Source organism: Monodelphis domestica, chromosome 1 (assembly GCF_027887165.1).
Source record: "Monodelphis domestica isolate mMonDom1 chromosome 1, mMonDom1.pri, whole genome shotgun sequence".
NCBI lineage: Eukaryota > Metazoa > Chordata > Mammalia > Didelphimorphia > Didelphidae > Monodelphis > Monodelphis domestica.
The window spans coordinates 211,399,279-211,417,480 of NC_077227.1; the positions used below are offsets into that span (position 1 = coordinate 211,399,279).

Genomic DNA, 18,202 nt, shown 5'->3' on the forward strand with positions numbered 1-18,202 from the left:
AGCAAAAATTGGAGTATTCTGTCTTTCCTGAGAATTATTGGGAGTTGTTGAAACACATAGGTCCTCCTTAGTTGGTTACATATACTTAGAGCAGAAAGGGACCATAAATTTTTATTCTGATTTCCTGATTTTACAGATTAGAACACTGAAGCCAAAAGATTTCAAATGTCTTGTCCAAAGTCAAACAGGTTTGAGTTAAGTGGCTACAGGGGGAATATGTTAAAAAATTCAACTTTAAAAAAGAGTGACTAGTAGAATGGTTACCCCTCTAACTTTTAAGACTCTGATTTCAAAGAACTTTTAGAAGGATTCTGTGAATCATTACCTTCTCCACTTTTCATGAGCAAAAAAGAGCCCAAGACAAGATTCCCTTTACAGACTGGCCACAGCAAGAAGTTCTAAAAGGATTCCATTTTATTACTTTCAGAAACAAATATAAGACATCAATACTGAGAACATTAAACATTACGGTTCGTTCACACAAGTTGTTATTTTTTTTAATTATCATCTTAACTGAGAATTTAGTAAACTAAGGATACCATATTTTGAGTTGTGATGAGACCATCAAACAAAACTTGGCCTCCTTACTTCATACTTACTAAGGGGTCACATTCTGTTGGAGCCTTACCCTCTACCCCATATGGCTATCCAAACTAATTCCATACTTACATGATGGGTTTTCACTAAGGTAACCAAATACAATAGAAAAATAATTATTAGAGAGTGAAACTGAAAGGTTTCTCCACTGTCAGAGATTTCTCCAAGGGCTGCATATGTTTTCTCCAGAAACAAGATAAGACTGAAATTGAGATTCTGGCGTCAACCAATGAGCTACAGAATTCCAGGAGACTGCATCAGACAATTTTTGAGGGTCCAAGAAAGTGTGGGTGTGTGAACACATATGCCTGGGTTCAAGTCTCACCTTTGGCACAGACTGCCAGAGTGATCCTGGGAAATTCTTTAATTGCTCAGTCCCCTCTTGGACTACAAATATCTAGCTGTTCTTAGATCATTTCAGTCATCTCTGATTCTTCATGACCCCATTTGGGGTTTTCTTGGCAAAGATACTTGGGTAGAATAGTTAGCCATTTCTTTCTCCAGCTCATTTTATAGATAGGGAAACTGAGGCAAATGGGGTGAAGTGGCTTATCCAGAATCACCCAGCAATTAAGGGTCAGGAGTCAGCTTTGAATTCAGGTCTTCTTGACTACAGGACTGGTGCTCTATTCACCATACCACCTAAATGCTGTAGTATAAGAAATGATTATGTGTCTCATAAATATCAAATGGCACTGACACAGACCTCTGCAACATTCTTATTTATATTCAATCAAAAATATTAATCTACATTGACATACTCAGATGGAAGGAGCCAGTGGAAAGTAGTGGAATTCTTAAACTTTAGTTTTCTATGGGAAAGGTAAATGAGGGAGGGGTTAGTGATTGTGATATTTGAGATAAAAAGGAAAAAAGAAATGAATTGATTAAATAAGTAAAAGAGAGCAAAGGGAGTTCAGAAGAAACAGATAAGTGCACAGTGGAGGAATTGCCATGCTGAATTCAATTTTTTTTTAAGTTAAACTTGGTAGAGATTTATAGTTTAATATTTGATCCTTTTTTCTGTTCTTTTCTGAATATGTAAATATTCGTGTTTGATTATCTTTGGCAAGTTTAGGGAAATTTTTCTTTAAAAATAAGAGGGAAATCTGGCTACAGACAGGTCCTATCAGTCTGACCCTAGGCTAATCCCAAATGCCTAGCCCTTACTGCATTTCTCCCTTGCACTGATATTTAGTCTCAATTCTAAGGCAGAAGACAAGAGTTTAAAAAAAAAAGAGGGAAAGGATTTTCAAAGACTTGGTTCAAATCTTGATTCTGCTACTAAATTTGTATGACCTTGGACAAGTATGTTAACCTTCATGAGTCTCAGCTTCCTCACCAATAAACTACATTGTTGTACTGGACAATGACTTCTTTTCCAAATATAAAGTTATGATTTACATTTTTCATTATAATAATCTATCTTGTTTTTAGAGACCAAAGCCAACTTTAATTGCAGGCAGCTGTCTTGACCCAATTCAGTCAAGTGTGCTTCACTATTAGAGTCATTCTTGTACAACTTCTGTTTTCCATATGAACTGAGCTTAGGGACTCAGAAGTCTTTGGTGACTTAGAAATCAGAATAACAATTCATATCTGGAGGAAAAATATTTATTCATTTATTTATTATATAAACACAGAAGACATAGCCCCTATACTTGAGTAGCTTAAATTTATAAAAGTTAAGCCTTAATAACTGTATTTAATATAGGTCATTTAGCCAATATTGAGATTTCACCTCATTCAGTTCAAAATAATATTTAGAGAACTTACTATATGCTAAGAACTGTGACTTATTCATCTACTGATAAAATGGCAAAAACAAATAACCAAACAAGCTAAGTATACCTAATTAATATTATACAGTGCATGGAATGGAAGAATAAAGAATGAAAGAACAGTCTTCCCCTTGGTGTTAACCAAGTTATTTTATTTGGTTGCTGTACTATGGGAAAATAATCTATTTTCTCATCATAAAGGGGAAGGTCTGATATATTTTTTGTGTTGGATGAGCATTATATGTGCAGCCTTTTTATCAACAATCCAGGCTAGAAGACTTTGCATACAAATAACACTTTCACACTATTTCTAAGCGCTTGTCATAAATCAAGTTATATTTAACCTTGTCCTAAATTTGAAGCAAATCCTCATCTCAAATTTCCTTTTTCAAGGTATAAAAATACAATTTCTCATAGAAGAGCCCCTGAATACAAATCAATTTTTACATCTTCAAATACATGACTTAAGTAAGATTCTAAATAGAATTAAGATGATTTTCTCCCATTTTCCATTAAATTGAAATTAGTTGTAATAATAAAGATAAAAATAATCATATTTCTGATGGCTAATTTTTTCTTCTGCAGACCTGGACTGGCTTCATCATCTATTTCTATTGTGATTAAGTTAATCTCTTTAGGGACAAATTTATTGTTCCCATTTTACAGGTGCCAATTCAATGAAAGAGTAATAAAAGGGCTCATCCAAAATATTGCAAGGATTGAGATTTATCTTTTGTTTCCTTTGACAATGATACTAATGCTGATTCTGGGATGAAAACTGGACTCTCCTCCCCCCCAAAAAAAGTACACTTGGTATTCAAAGATTGAGAGCCTCACTCATAATTTGTTGAAGTCTAGATTTTGCTTCTAAGAGTATATTAGAAAATCAACTCAGAACAACAATGGAACAATATTAATTAAATTTCTGGTTTACATATGGTAGCATAATATGTGTTATAGCTCATCCTTATGTAATGTAAGTTACCAATAACAAATGTCATTTATGATTGTCTTTCTGAAGTTACTTGGTCTGTCATTTAATAGAATCTTTTGCAATATGACTATAAAGGTTCACTGTAACTTTGTTGTTCCTTACCTCCACTTTCACTTAAAAAAATATCGTCCAGTTTCCCAGAGTTCCCATATACTGTTATGTTGCAGATGTTTTGTTAACAACTTATTCTTGGAAGATTCTGAATACTTCTTTTATTTTAAAATGAAAATTTATGAAGCCAGTTAATCTGCTTTCTCAATAAACTATGCTGCCTATGCTTGCTCAATTTTGCTCCCTGATATTTGTTTCTCTAGAATTTTATTGGATGAGGGAAGAAATGGAGGAGAGGAGTATCTTATACCCTAGTACCACAGTTATTGAACAATAGCAGTATTCAATTACATATTGACCAATTAAACAGTTAACTACTTTACAAAAAGTTTCAAACAAATTTTTAAATAGAAATTGTTTGTATGTATAAAATAAGTGAATTCCAAGTTTTTAAGTTTAAGTGGAATATAAAGGAAATTTTATAAAGAGGAATAAAGAATGACATCATATCACATTACTTGACTCACTTAAAATGAGTGATTATGACCCTAAATAATTAACTTTGGAGCCATCCATTGCATCTAAGTTACAATACCCAGGTAATTTCCTGTCAAAATATCTTCTTTGGCTTTAGAATTGATTGAGGTAAACTAGTAAAAACTGCCCAGAAAGATGCCTCAAAGACATCACTTGAAAATAGGAATTAAATTAGATATTGAAATGCTTGAAGCATTTCTTGCTGCAAAGTTTGGTATCTATTTAACATACAGATTCATTTAGAGTTCTTTCTCAAGTTCATTATGTATTTCTTCCTCTTCCCCTCGATACTTGGCTATTTACTGATCTAAACACAACAGGCATAAATTACTCAATTTGGATAAGAAGCCTATAGCATAACCATCAATCAATCAGATCAGGCTAAAGCAATCCTTAAATGAATTCACTGGTGCAAATGCATCCTCCTTGACCTCTCTTTTGCATTCAACACAACTGTCTGTTTCCTTAGCCTATTGCCTGGCTTCAATTTCTGATTAAGCATGGGCCCTGTTTCCTCTCCTGGTAGACCTTATACCTTCATCACTATCCTCTTAAATGTCCCCTTCTTCCTTCAATTCAGACTTTTCTTTGTTTCATCATCTGATCAAATCTTGCTGACACTTCACTTTTAATTTTTTAATCCAATTCTTCCTTTATGTTTCCATAACTAGATTATTTTTTTCTATGTCAAAGCTAATAACTACTAATGAGGCATTCAAAAATGCTGTCCATCTAGAAAGATTTTAATGGTACCTAAAAACTGACCTTTGCTCAAAACTATTTTCCAGAGTGCCTAAAACTACAATCATGGAATCATTTGTTTGGTCTGGATGTGCTTTATTCTGCAATCTCCTCTTAAAATTCATGCAACCTTAAGAAGAAGAATAGCAAAAACCATTAACCCTCAACAACTTACTGAAGTTTAGGTTTATAAATTGCAAGAATAAGTTACAGTAGGACAGTGGGACAAAGACCACTGCAGCCACCAAAGGTGATGGCTAACATTTATACTGCACTTTAAGAGTTGCAGAGTGCTTTAGCAAATATTATCTCAATTTCAACCTTATAAGAATAATGGGAAGAAGATGCTATTATTATTCTAATTTTACAGATGAGGAAGCAGAGACAGATAGACATTCAAAGAGTTATCCAGGATCACACAGGTTGTCAGTGTCTGAAACTGAATTTGAACTCTGGTCTTCCTAATCTGAGGTGCAATATTCTACATACTAACACATCTAGATGCCTGTAGCCTGAGGAGGATGTAAAGTGTTTAATGGAATTGAAAAGTGAATAAAGGGGATTTAATGGGGAAGAGGTAACGGAGAGCCTCAAAATTTTGTCTAAGGATAAGTGTGTATATATTTATGCATCTACATATATGTACAACCATATGAATATGTACATTCATATATATGTATGTATATATGTCATATAAGCCCATTATATAGAAATATATATACATATATATATATATATTTATCCACCCATCCATATATTATTATATACAGATTCATATAGTATATGTGTGTGCAGGTGTGGGTATTCATCTCCCTCTTGGGTCCTAACTCTTCTAACCATTTTCTGACATAAATTGCTCTATAAAGTCATTCTTACATGCCACTTCAATGATTTCATACATTTTGTTATATTTCCTCACTAGGAAGGAGGCATGATCCAGTGTAAAAGTGCAGTGGAAAAATCTGGGTGTTAGTCCTGGCTCGCTAATTCACTGTAGGATCCTGGGCAAGTCACTTCTCTTCTGGCCTCAATTTCATCATCTGTAAAATGAAGAAACTGGACCAGCTAAACCCTAAAGTTTCTTATGGATTTAACATTGTGTTTCCACTCAGAATTCTTCATTTGGTCTAAATTTTGATCATTGGCTTTGAGAATTTTTTTATCAACATTTTACCCAAGTAGTCAATCACTTACTTCTATTACTTTATTATTAAACTCCACTGCTCAATACTTAAGGCAAATCTTTCTACCTGCTATTATACATCTTTCTCTCCACATGCTTTGTGCAATCTTTTCCCTCTGAACTATTAATTTCTATCTGTCTTTAAATTACAATTAATATATTTTTTAGGTTTGGGAGATATAATAACAATTGTCTAATCTCACCCCCTCATTAGATAAAATGACCAGAGTTAAGAGAGTGTAGGTGACTTGTTCAACATTACTAAGACACTTATTGGCAAAGCTAGAGCAAGAATGTAATTCTAATGACTCCCAGCCCAGTCCTCTACCATTATGCCAAAGAGTCTTTCCTCAAAATGTCTTCTACCTTAAAAGTTTCTCTCACTTAGTTGCAAAGGGTCACTCACTATCAAGAAATTGAGAGCTTAATCTCACTGTAACCATGTTGGATATCCACATATACTGACATAAAATGAATATTTCATATGTTTTTATAACTGGCTGAGAGTTTCTTGAGAGTAGGGACTGGCTTTTCCTTTTTCTTTGTATCTCCAATGTTTACCACTGCCTAGAACTCATAAGATACTTAATAATGATAATTGACCAACAGTTTTGTACCTACATTGTAGGATATTTAATTTTCTCATATCTTCTCCTAAATTTCTAGCCTCTTGTTCTTCATAGTTGCCCACCAAAGTTGAAACTCAGTAATTGTTCCTTAATTTAAAAAAAATGTATTTGGAGTATAATTTAGAGCATACTGACTATGCAATCCATCAAAAAGGAAATGCTATTTTAAAAATATCTACTTTGTTCATATATAATGAATAGCTAATGACCTTTTGTTTTTTTATTCTCTCATCTGACCAAAAATCTCTTTATGAAATTATACTATTAAAGTATTGATGTAAACAAGCTTTGGGAGAAAAATGGAGATGAGTAGATGGAATTCGTAGAGAGAGAATACCTGAACTATATTACTTGGTGATATTTTGGTTCAAAATAAATTTATGATGTTTGCAAGCCTAACAATTCTTCCTTATGTGAGAAAGTTCATAATCACAAAAGGAAGTATTTTTAATGGTTTTGTATGGCATCTAACAAAAGTGTTTACAATATTATGAAATGATAAAATGATGATGGCTTATTTTGAAACAGTGATTTTGTTAGTTGTAAAATTTCTTAGCACTGAAATGAAATTAGCCTAATAATTTTAAGAATTTATAATTATATGAACACTGAACTCTATACACAACTGATGATCTAATTTTGTTACAAGAAAAGTAGTGTTTCACAATAAAATGTAAACATTCTATAGAACCATAGCAGCCATGATTAACTTGAGACAAAAGAGCAACCATCATAGGTTCCTGTCTACTTTCACCTTAATGCCTAGGAGAAATTAACTGAGAACTTTCAGTGATAACCATGATTGCTCTCTTTGATGACAGTCTGGTCTATGGCTGTTGGGATTTTGTTGGGCTGATTTAAGGTTTTTGAAATTGAGTTTTGGAAATTTATTACTCATTCTTATTTGTAATATCCTATTCCCAAGGGTGTTAAAAAAGATAATTATCTATTTTAAAAAAATACTTTTAGTCCTGTAGTAAAAAAAGGTTATCTAAGATAAATAACAACAGTTATAAAAATAATAAAAATAACTTCTAGGTAAGGTAGGTATCAATTCCAGATTTCTCATTCAAAGATGTCTGTTAAGTAAATAGCTCAACTTCATACACACACATTTTGATCTAATACCTATTTTCTTTCATATGCTCAATTAGCCACAAGCTTTTTATAGGAATCATTAAATGTATACTATAGTTTCAAGACAATTCAAATGAGCAGAATCAGAAAAATACTCAACACTATTAATCATCTCAGTGACACTGCTCTGATTTAACATCTTGGGGATTTTCTCCCCTTCTTCATCATTTATTTGCCAATATTTCTTCGTTATGAATATCCCCCCAAAGACTCTCATCCCTGACAGTCACAGCTGTGCTACCTACTGTGTCTACTTTGACTACAAAGAATACTAGCTCCTGAAGAGCAATCCCTAGGGATGATCCCCAGGGTTAAAGTGACTTCAGTGGTAGCAAAGTCCTGACAATCTTGCCTCAGTCATTGACACCAAATAACCAAATAACCTCCAAGCCTGAAACAAATGTCAGCACTATGAGCTACTTTGCAATTGAACAAAGTCCACAATGACTAAAATGGTCTACAATAGACCAACACTGCTCAAAAGGGAGAGATACATTGAACTTCTTGTTGAATAGCCTTTGCAAAATATCTGTATTTAGATATGGGCAGTTAGTCTAAGTACATCAATCAAAAATGCCTGGAAGCTGAAGAATGAATGAAAAGCAATTGAGAGATAACTAAGATTATGTCTATCTGTTTATCTATTTACCTATCAAACTATCTGTCTGTCTATCTACCTGCATGCATATGTATTCATATATTTCTATGTATAGATACACAAAGCATGTATATACACACATGTATACATATACACATGCATGCATTCACATGTATAGATTGTGTATGTATACAAACAACAACACATTTGTATATATTAGGCTTAAAATGAAGGAAGTTTACAATGTAATTCAAACAGTTATAAATGAAGAGAAAAGTGTTCATTAGACAAGAGAATATCAAGAAATAAAACTCATAGTGAATAAGTTATTAAAGGCACAATGAAATTCTCAGATCTAAACAAATCAGATCTAATTTTTTCCTTATGTCCAACATAACAAACTATCTTCTGTGCCCTTTGAGAGTAAAAGTCCTCATTGGCTTTCTTGGTTACTTTAAAGGACAGAATACAACAATAAAACAAAACAAAAACAAAAAAATCTATAGAGAAAATGGAAATTGAGAGGACAGAGGAGAAATGAAATGAGAACCCAACAGATTACACTCTATGGTCAAATCAATTCTTCATATCAACTATCAATAAAGAAACACTCTTCAAGAAAAAAATCAACCTTTTAAAAACAAACTGTGGAACCAGACATGTTAATATGAATATGAAGATTGAAATAGTGATATATATATATAAAAACATAAAAATTAGCAAGTGATAGTTATAATGATGACTTCGTTTACATAATTATTTTAAGCTGTCAATACCATAACTGTTCACACTTGGCTTTAAGAATTTCTTAATGATTCTAGAAAAATCTCAATCTCATCTAGAATTATAGTCAATTCCACAAAGATTTATCAAATATTCACTATGCCCAATACTCTATCTTAAATACCATGGAGAGGGATATAAGGATAAATTAGAGATCATTGCTGTTCTCAAAAATCTAATCTGGATTATGCTAAAAGAAAAAAAAAACTTTTCCCACAGCAAAGGCAATAAAAGTCAAACTATATTATATTAAAATGCCTTTTATTCCTCCTATCCAGGATACTTTCTTCTACAATACTTATAACAGCCTGTTACTAACAATGCAGTTTCTGTTAAATAACGGACAAAGGCAAAAGACTGCAAAGCAAGAGGACTCATCTTCAATTTAACTGTCCTATAAGGTACATACTAATTAGCTGCAAAGCTATGAAATCTTAGCTAGCATGTTAAGTCTGCTACATGACAGTATAATTTGACTTCTTAAAGGATTATGCAAATTACAACTCATCATTCCATTACAGGATTGAAAAAAAGTGACAGCTAATTTATACATAACACACCTTTCAAATCCCTAAGATGCGAAGCACCTGTGCACTGTATTTTGCCTAGATTTTCTTGCATATAAGTACTTGTTTATTGCAATATACAGCAGCTTACCTAAGAGCTTTAATAAAGTCATTTAAAAAAACTTTTAGCATAATTTCAAAAGAATTAACATTTTTTCTAGCTTGGTTTTAGAGGTACTTTTTTCTTTGATTTGTCTTTTTCCCATTTAATCAGAGAAAAATAAGGTTTCAATACATGTATATGTTTGAATAGCTGGCAACCACAAGTACTGATGCACGAGCCAGAGAAAAGACTCACAAAGATTTCAACATACTTCTGGTAGGTAGATTCACAGTAGATGCCGTCATATCTGTAGATTTTCCTACATTCTGATTGGTTGGGCAGAGGATGCTGGACAGTTATTCTGTAGAGGTATCAAAAACAGATAGACATGACTAGAGATTCTCTACAGTCAACTGGAATGCAGGACAATAAGTATGTTGAAATTTAATAAATTTTGCTTCTTTACAGTTTTGAGCTCTACACACAATTGCAATGTGCACATACACCCAAGAACAGAAACTTTCACCTTTAGAAATCTGTACTTTTTCAGTTTTCCATCAAAATCAATTTCTTTTTGCCTCAAAATGGTAACAGTGAAAGAGGTAAAGAAATGTATATGGCCCAAAACTTAATCAGCAATTTACACCATTCAAGGGATTACTATCCAAATTATTTTAAAACCAATGCCTTTATTGCTCTAGAAGTTACCAATTTGTCATGAATTCAAGAATACATCACTCTACCCAGATGATTATAATTTATCAATAGAATAGGAGGCAAGTCAATATCTCTGAGTTTAAATATCAGACTTATAATAAGCCTACTTCCAAATAGGATTGGAAATAACATGCAAGAGAAAACATGATATAAATTAGAAGTTAAGTATTAAAATAGAACATCTAAAGGGAATAAAAGATTATTACATATTACCAGACACTTGAGAAAAGTCTATTACCACAATTTGGCTCTATGATAAAAGACAAATCGCATAGTTTTTGCATTCTTACGAAAAGAAAGCCCAGACTTTTATTTGTAAGTTTTTTGATACATTAAAATGCAGAAGGAGAAGGAAGGTAGGAAGGAAGGAAGGAAGGAAAGAAAGAAAGAAGGAAGGAAGGAAGGAAGGAAGGAAGAAAGGAAGGAAGGAAGGAAGGAAGGAAGGAAGGAAGGAAGGAAGGAAGGAAGGAAGGAAGGAAGGAAGGAAGGAAGGAAGGAAGGAAGGAAGGAAGGAAGGAAGGAAGGAAGGAAGGAAGGAAAGAAGGAAGGAAGGAAGGAAGGAAGGAAGGAAGGAAGGAAGGAAGGAAGGAAGGAAGGAAGGAAGGAAGGGAGGGAGGGAGGGAGGGAGGGAGGAAGGAAGGGAGGAAGGGAGGGAGGGAGGGATGGAGGGATGGAGGGACGGAGGGAGGGAGAGAAGAGGGAGAGAAAAAGGAAGGGAGAAAAAAAGAATGAAAAACATCTTTTCTTCCAAAAAGAAACTCTAGCCTTTGGGAGTAGTAAAAGACATTCATTTTAATACTCTAAAATATTCTATTTTGAAAAGGGATGGGAAATAATTTAGTTAAAATACATTATGAATGAGGGTACCAGGCATTAAGCTCAAATATCATTCCTTCGAAAAAGCTGATATTTTATCTAAAATTTTTCTTAATACAATTCATATTTTAATAACTTCTTAATTATGAGTTCTAGCATTGTCAAAGTTTTATAATGTTCTGCATAAACTGAGATAAGGTAATAAACTGATAAATTCTGCAATGAACAGGTTGGATTTTTTACATAGATGTTAAGTATACATTTGCTTAATATTTTATAATACATAATACCTCTTCTGATAATATTTTTTTAAAAAATAGAAGTATCAAAAATGTGGCATGATGGGAAGAGGGAGGAAACTAGAGTTAGAAAGACCTGATTTTGAATTTCACTTCAAACACTACCTCTGTGTTCTTAGCCAAGTCACTTAACCTCATTGGGCCTCAAATTTCCCATTTGTAAAATGAGTACATAGGACTCAATAACTTCCAAGGTCCCTTACAGCTCTAAATCTATGACCATACAAAATTTTTAAATAAAATTTAATATTCCATTTACCAATCTTGTAATTAAAATTATTCTTTATATATTCTGAGAATACTGTTCAATTGCTGCTTAGCTTTTAGCTGTCTTCAAAGCCAATGGCAGTCAAGCAGTTGAATTTACAGTAAAATGTTTGCCCCTCATTAATAAGGTTGATTTTAAGATCTATGTTGATTACACTGTTCTGCTCAGTGCTATAACGTAAGCTCCACCATGCTCATTAACTTTCACTGGAATTTCAAATCTTTACATGAGCACATATGGTATTTTATTATAAAGCTGATAAGAAAAACCAAGAAATAAGAAATGAGTTTGAAATGAAGTGCTAGTTTACAGGCAGGTTTATTAGATGTAATAATAGGTTCCACCTGAAAAAAATTAATTTTCTACTTTAACTGCACCTAAATGAATCCTTTAAACTTATACTCTAACATATGATGCCAGCAGTGTCAGCAGATATAAAGGCTAGAAAAAATATTTTAAATGATTGGGTCTGAGATCAGATTGCCTACTGCCTATTTACTCTAGGTACTCAAACTATATTTCTATTTTATGTCATTTTATGCTTTCAAATTGATTTCTTGTATTTTGCACCTACATTAAAAATTAAAGAACTGAAGAGTATTTGAGTATGATCAATTTGAAGTGGTTAACACCCACCTCATATTAGTTTCATTCTGAATAGCTAGAAAACCAACTTACTCTGGAGAGCTTTGGGACAAGGTAAAACTGCCCTTTTGTTCACAGCACAAAAGGTTATAAGGAAATTTTAGTTTGCATCCAGTTCAATGAAATTGCTAGGATAAAAATCCAGCAGCCCAAACATCTGTATGAACTAGCTCCCGCTTCCACCAAGTCACCTTTACTTAATATTTTGTACCCCAAATCCCTTAGTCTAGCATGCTATCCCCTCCCTATCTGTCATATGCATTTCTTCACTGGATTTTGTTTTAAAGGTTAAATACTTTCTTTCAGGAAAAAAAAGTTCAAATATGCCTTTCAATTTTGAAACTATTATGAACTGCTGCATTTGAGCATCCAATAAGCCATTTTCCCATCCCTACATGTCACTTCATCTCTAGATGGACCCATCATGCAGCTTGAGGTAGGACTTAAGTGCATTTACATACATGTGAAACATGTAAGCTATGACTAATTTTAACTCACAGGGCAGAATTTAAATAATTAGTTACAAGAAGTCAAACTAAGGGAAAAAAGGAGGAAAGAGATGGTTAGAGGCAGAGTAGTAAATTGTTCCATTTTTGCAGGTAATCTAAATGCAAACTAGAAGCAACTTATCATGAGAATGGATTTTCCACCATCTGGTCAAATAACAGGGGATTTGTCTAGTGGCAAGCAAAGAATGGAATGATGTGAGAAAGATTAGCGGGCAAGTCCTACAGTTGGCTAAAATGTATTTTGTGCAAACAAGACCAGATGACGCCTTAACAATTACACCTGTCAAAAACTCCAGAAAGCAATCCATCTCTGAACAGCCCAGTTGAAAACAGGCTAGTTCATAACAAAATGAATTTTTTTAAACAATTGCAAGCCATAACAGTTTGATGCATGACAAGCTTAGAAAGTCGCATTTCACGTTCAACTGGAACCTTAACTAACTGGACCCTGGTTTTCAGTGATAAGTAAGATATTAAACCACAAAAGGTATGGGGGGGGATGTAAATTACTGACTTAAAAGTCACAAAAGCAAGCAAATTCTGAATCACAGGCAAAAAGTCGGAAGTGATAGATCACCATGAACTCACCCTGCTGTACTCAGTTTATTGCAGGGTTCCTAGCAAAGTGAGTTATTTCCTGTGGCAAATTTGGCACAAACTGACCTTCTTGCTGGCAGTATCATTGCAAAACAGAAGCCAACAATTAAGTCAGCATGAGAGTTGAACCCGCAGGACCAGGACCGTAAGGAGAGAAAATGCATCACCACTGAACATCCTCTTAGAGTATGCCTATTGAAAGGATTCAAGTTCCTTTTAGGAAGCTCACTGGTCATATATTAATAGTACTTTTCAATAATCCTGTGAGTACTACTAAGACACACGTTTTTAAGATATTTTAAGCAATTTTACTTAACCAAAAATAATTATGCTTAATAATTTTGGTTGGATTTTTTCGAATTTATAATAAAGCCCTTTGAGATGTAATAGCAGTCTAACTGATTAACCAAGGTCAGCAGCTCAATTATGCATTGTATTTAAAGTGCTTGGACCTCCAGCCAGGAAGACTTGAGTTCAAATCTGTCCTCACTTACCCATAGAAAGTCCTTCATATTTCTCCTAACCTTAGTTTCCTAGTTTGTTAATTGGGATTAAAATAGTACCTAGCTCCTAAAATGTTGTAAGGATAGAATGGGAGAAAATGTATAAAGGGCATTACAGACCTTAAAGCCTTATATAAATACCAACTATTGATATTATCATTTGTTTTATTATTATTGTTAAGACATCCCTGTTCTGCATCAACAGGACAAGTTTTTTAAAATGTTTAACAGATAAGATAACCTAACAGAATACTCCTAAAGATTTTTTATTGAAATTGTTTTACTTTCCCCACAAACAAGGGTTTAAATGATACTGAGTCACCTTTTCTGGAAAAAAAAAAGGGGGGGGGGTAAACACTGTGAAATGAAAACAGTTGGTATTTTTTAATTGGTTGAGCCTTCCAAAAAACATTCTCTATACCTATCACATGTTATACATTGTTATCTGCTGAGAGATATGTGCAATCTAGTTTGGCTAATTCAGCTTAAATCTTGTTGAATACACCTTTATTTTATTTGCTTTTTTTTACAAAATAAATTCCTCCTCCAAAAAAATTTCAATTTTCAATTATAAGGATTTTTTTTGGATGGAGCAGTGGTTATTTCATTGTTTCTTTTTCCTTTAACATCTCTTTCACCATAGGAAAAGTGATTGGAGGGACAAAAATGTTTTCACTTAAACTCATCACAAATAGAATCAATGGTTCACTGACTAAAAGGAACCAGTAGTATTTTTGGCTTTTCATGTTCATAGTGCTTTACAAGACACTTAAAAAGCAATTTAAATAGTGGCTACTGAGTTGTCCTCTGAATCAGTAAGTGCCAGGTTCAACTTCTACCTCTAACACATAATAGCTGTAAGATTCTGAACAAGTTACCTAACCTCTAAGTATCCAGACAAATCTTTAAAATGATAAATTTCAGTGTCAGGGAATTTTCAGGGAAGGGAAGGGAAGGAAAGAAAAGGGGTGTGAGGGGAGAGGAGAGAAGGGGAGGAAAAGGGAAGGGAAGGGAGAGAGAGAAATAATGAAGGAAGGATGGAAGGAAGAGAGAGAGAGAAAGGAAGAAAGAAAGGAAGAAAGAAAGGAAGAAAGGAAGAAAGGAAGAAAGAAAGAAAGAAAGAAAGAAAGAAAGAAAGAAAGAAAGAAAGAAAGAAAGAAAGAAAGAAAGAAAGAAAGAAAGAAAGAAAGAAAGAAAGAAAGAAAGAAAGAAAGAAAGAAAGAAAGAAAGAAAGAAAGAAAGAAAGAAAGAAAGAAAGAAAGAAAGAGGAAGGAAGAAAGGAAGAAAAGAAGGAAGAAAGGATGGAAGGAAGGAAGGAAGGAAGGAAGGAAGGAAGGAAGGAAGGAAGGAAGGAAGGAAGGAAGGAAGGAAGGAAGGAAGGAAGGAAGGAAGAAGCTATTCTGGCTGATGTCCATGAATCATCAACCAAAGTTTTTCATCCTTGGCTCTTTGTGGGGTTATAGCGGCAACCTATTTGTGTAGGGTAATGAATGCTATATAATGAAAGTGAACTTTGGTGTATAAAGAAGAAAGACCTAATAAGTTTTCAGATGTTTAAAAAAACAACACTTCGGTGAATCTCACCAGCTCAGCAATGGAACTTTTTATAGAAACAATCAGAAACAATGTATTTCTCTCTCAATTGGTGAATAACTAAGCAAGTTGTGCTATATAAATATAATTGGAATATTTGTGTTCTATAAGAAACAACAAATATGATGAATACAGAGAAGTGTGGGAGGATTTATAAGAAATGATACAAAGCAGATTATAGTAAACAGAACCAGAAAAAAATATATACAGTGATTGTATGAAAGCATATGGAAAGAACAATAAAACAATCAAAACAATGCTATGAAATTATGACTAAACTTGCCCCCCAAAGAAGAAATATGAGATGATACTTCCCTTGCTTCTTAAAGATATGGAAAGCTATAGAAACAGAATACTGCATAAAGTATCAGACTGTTTTGATATGTTGTTTAGTTGTTCTTGAACTACTATTCTTTCTTTTTCCCTTTGTTATATGATAAAGTTCTCTGGGATTGGGAAAGGAAAAGAGGGAATAGAGATGATGAAAAAAAAGTATCAACATTTTTAAAAGAAAAAAAGCTAGGCTGTTTAAAAAATCTTGTCTCGTATCACAATTTAGCTCTAGATTCAATCATATAGTATCACAGATTTAAAGGATTTATATCCGGAAGGGTAAAGATGGTATCTGATCCAACTTCTCCCATTTTATAGATTAGGAAATTGAGGAATTTAATAGACTTACTCAAAAATGTATAGATGGGTAAAAACTGTTGGATTCAAGCTTGGGACACATTCTTATGAAGTAAATATAGACAGCATCAATTTACCTGAGACCTCAGTTTTTCTGGTTTTACAGTCTCTTATGTGAAATGACAAACACGACTCTCACAACAGAGATTTACCTGCCCTGTTTTTAATTTCATCTTGAAGACCAGTTGTGTTCCTAATGGCCTATCTGTTCATAATGACTAGCGTCTAATATAGGAAGCAAATAAAGTAGTAACATTAATTTAAAAAGCATGCTATTATGAACATTATCCATAATCTTTGTTTTTCTTTGACTGCTTCTACAAAATGGTTACTCTCCTCAATTCCTTTGTCACATTCCTGTCATTCTTACCACTTCTGGTAAGGTAACCAGCAAGGCTGGGGTCACACAGAGTTGGACACAACTGAATGACTGGACAACAGTCAGAAAGGTAAATAACTACTAGGCTAAAATAATATAAAAGAAATAAAAATATAAAATATAGTAAAAGGATATACCAGAAGGTGCTTGACTATTTAACAATTTTCTATTCCTCCAAATCAGTAACAAGAGATAAGGGATTAAAGTTCGTTCTCCCTCCTTCTCTTTATCCCGCCTCTGTAAAGGATTCTGGAACACTCTGGGGAAAGTACCTTCAGGAACTATAGGAATCCTAGAAATGTCCATGAATGTGGATTCAAAATAATTTGGGATTCAGAGGTTTGTAATCATTTTCCTGGTCCTAACAAGCTTCATCTGATCTCTATGTTTCTATGTCTTTATGAAACAAATTATCATAATAAGTACTTCATAGTCAACTCTAAGCAGAATAATAACTAAAGGTATTTATAGGAAGGCTGCTGGAGTGGAAAAGGACTTGGCCTTGAAGTGAGGCTACCTGAGATCAAGCCCCAACTTGGATACAAAGATTGTGACCTTGAACAAGTCAGGGCACTTTTCAATGTTCTGGGCAACTATCTAACACTATTAAAAAGGTATTGTCCTGCAAGGGGAGAGCAACACAGTAGAGATCTCCCTTTACAAATTATATCACAGGTCTAAGCCCTATCCCTTTTTTCCCCCTTAGGGAAAGTAAGTATAGAAAAAGAAGTTGTTGCCTTTTAGTTAGTGCTAAAAATGTTTGGCTAGTGTCCTGGTGTGACAGATACATGTAATGATTAACTCCAATGGGCCACAATTTCTTATCTCTTCTAATTGGATCTGTTTTTGTTTTTATTTTATATGAGATGATTGCTAAATAGTCAAATTCTAAAGGAAGAGAATGATTTGAACATATTGAGATAAGAAAGATATACATCATTAGCAGCAAGGATGACCTACACAAATTCAAAGAGATGAATAAGGTTAGGACAAGACCAAGCAGCAGATATTCCAATGTAAATAATCTCTCATAGTTTATCCTTTCATACAGAGATAACTATATTTCTAATGTAAAATATAACTATTTGGCTAGTAATGAATCCAAGTTTTTTTTTTTTTAATGGGACTTTCATATGTCTGAGCCAGAGAATCAAAGTATTTTATATCTAAAAGGGGTCTTTTAAAGGTAATTTAATCCAATGCCCTAAGTTAAAAGATTAGGAAACAAGACTAAAAAGAAGAAGTGGATTTTTTTTTCCTAAAGCTATACAGTTATTCCGTAATGTAGCTATGTTTCAAACCAAAGTCTTTTGCTTTGAGTGCTAGGGGTGGTAGGGAATTGAGGGGAAAGTGCTGAATTTGGAACTAAAGGATCTTGCAAAATCTCCGCTCTGCCACTTTTTAGCTGTATAATCATGGGTAAGTCAATAAACTTCTCTGGGCCTAAAATTCCTCATCTACAAAAATAAGGAGGTTGGAATAGCTGACCATTATCCCTTTCAGACTGAAATCTATATTCCTATACATCCATGTTCTTTCCACTAAG

The 18,202-nt window shown here is 33.6% G+C and overlaps 1 protein-coding gene across 6 annotated transcripts in view; it reads right to left on the bottom strand.

Moving 5' to 3' along the window:
• NPAS3 (neuronal PAS domain protein 3) overlaps positions 1–18,202 on the bottom strand; it is a 1,104,268-nt gene that overhangs the window by 958,598 nt on the left and 127,468 nt on the right. For 4 of the 6 annotated variants that reach the window (XM_007472507.2, XM_007472505.2, XM_056820382.1 and 1 more), the window contains exon 2: positions 9,912–10,001. The exons of the other annotated variants lie outside the window; for them this stretch is intronic. In XM_007472507.2, the coding sequence (XP_007472569.2) occupies positions 9,912–10,001 (90 nt within the window). The remainder of the gene's footprint in view (positions 1–9,911; positions 10,002–18,202) is intronic. 6 annotated transcript variants of the gene reach the window in all.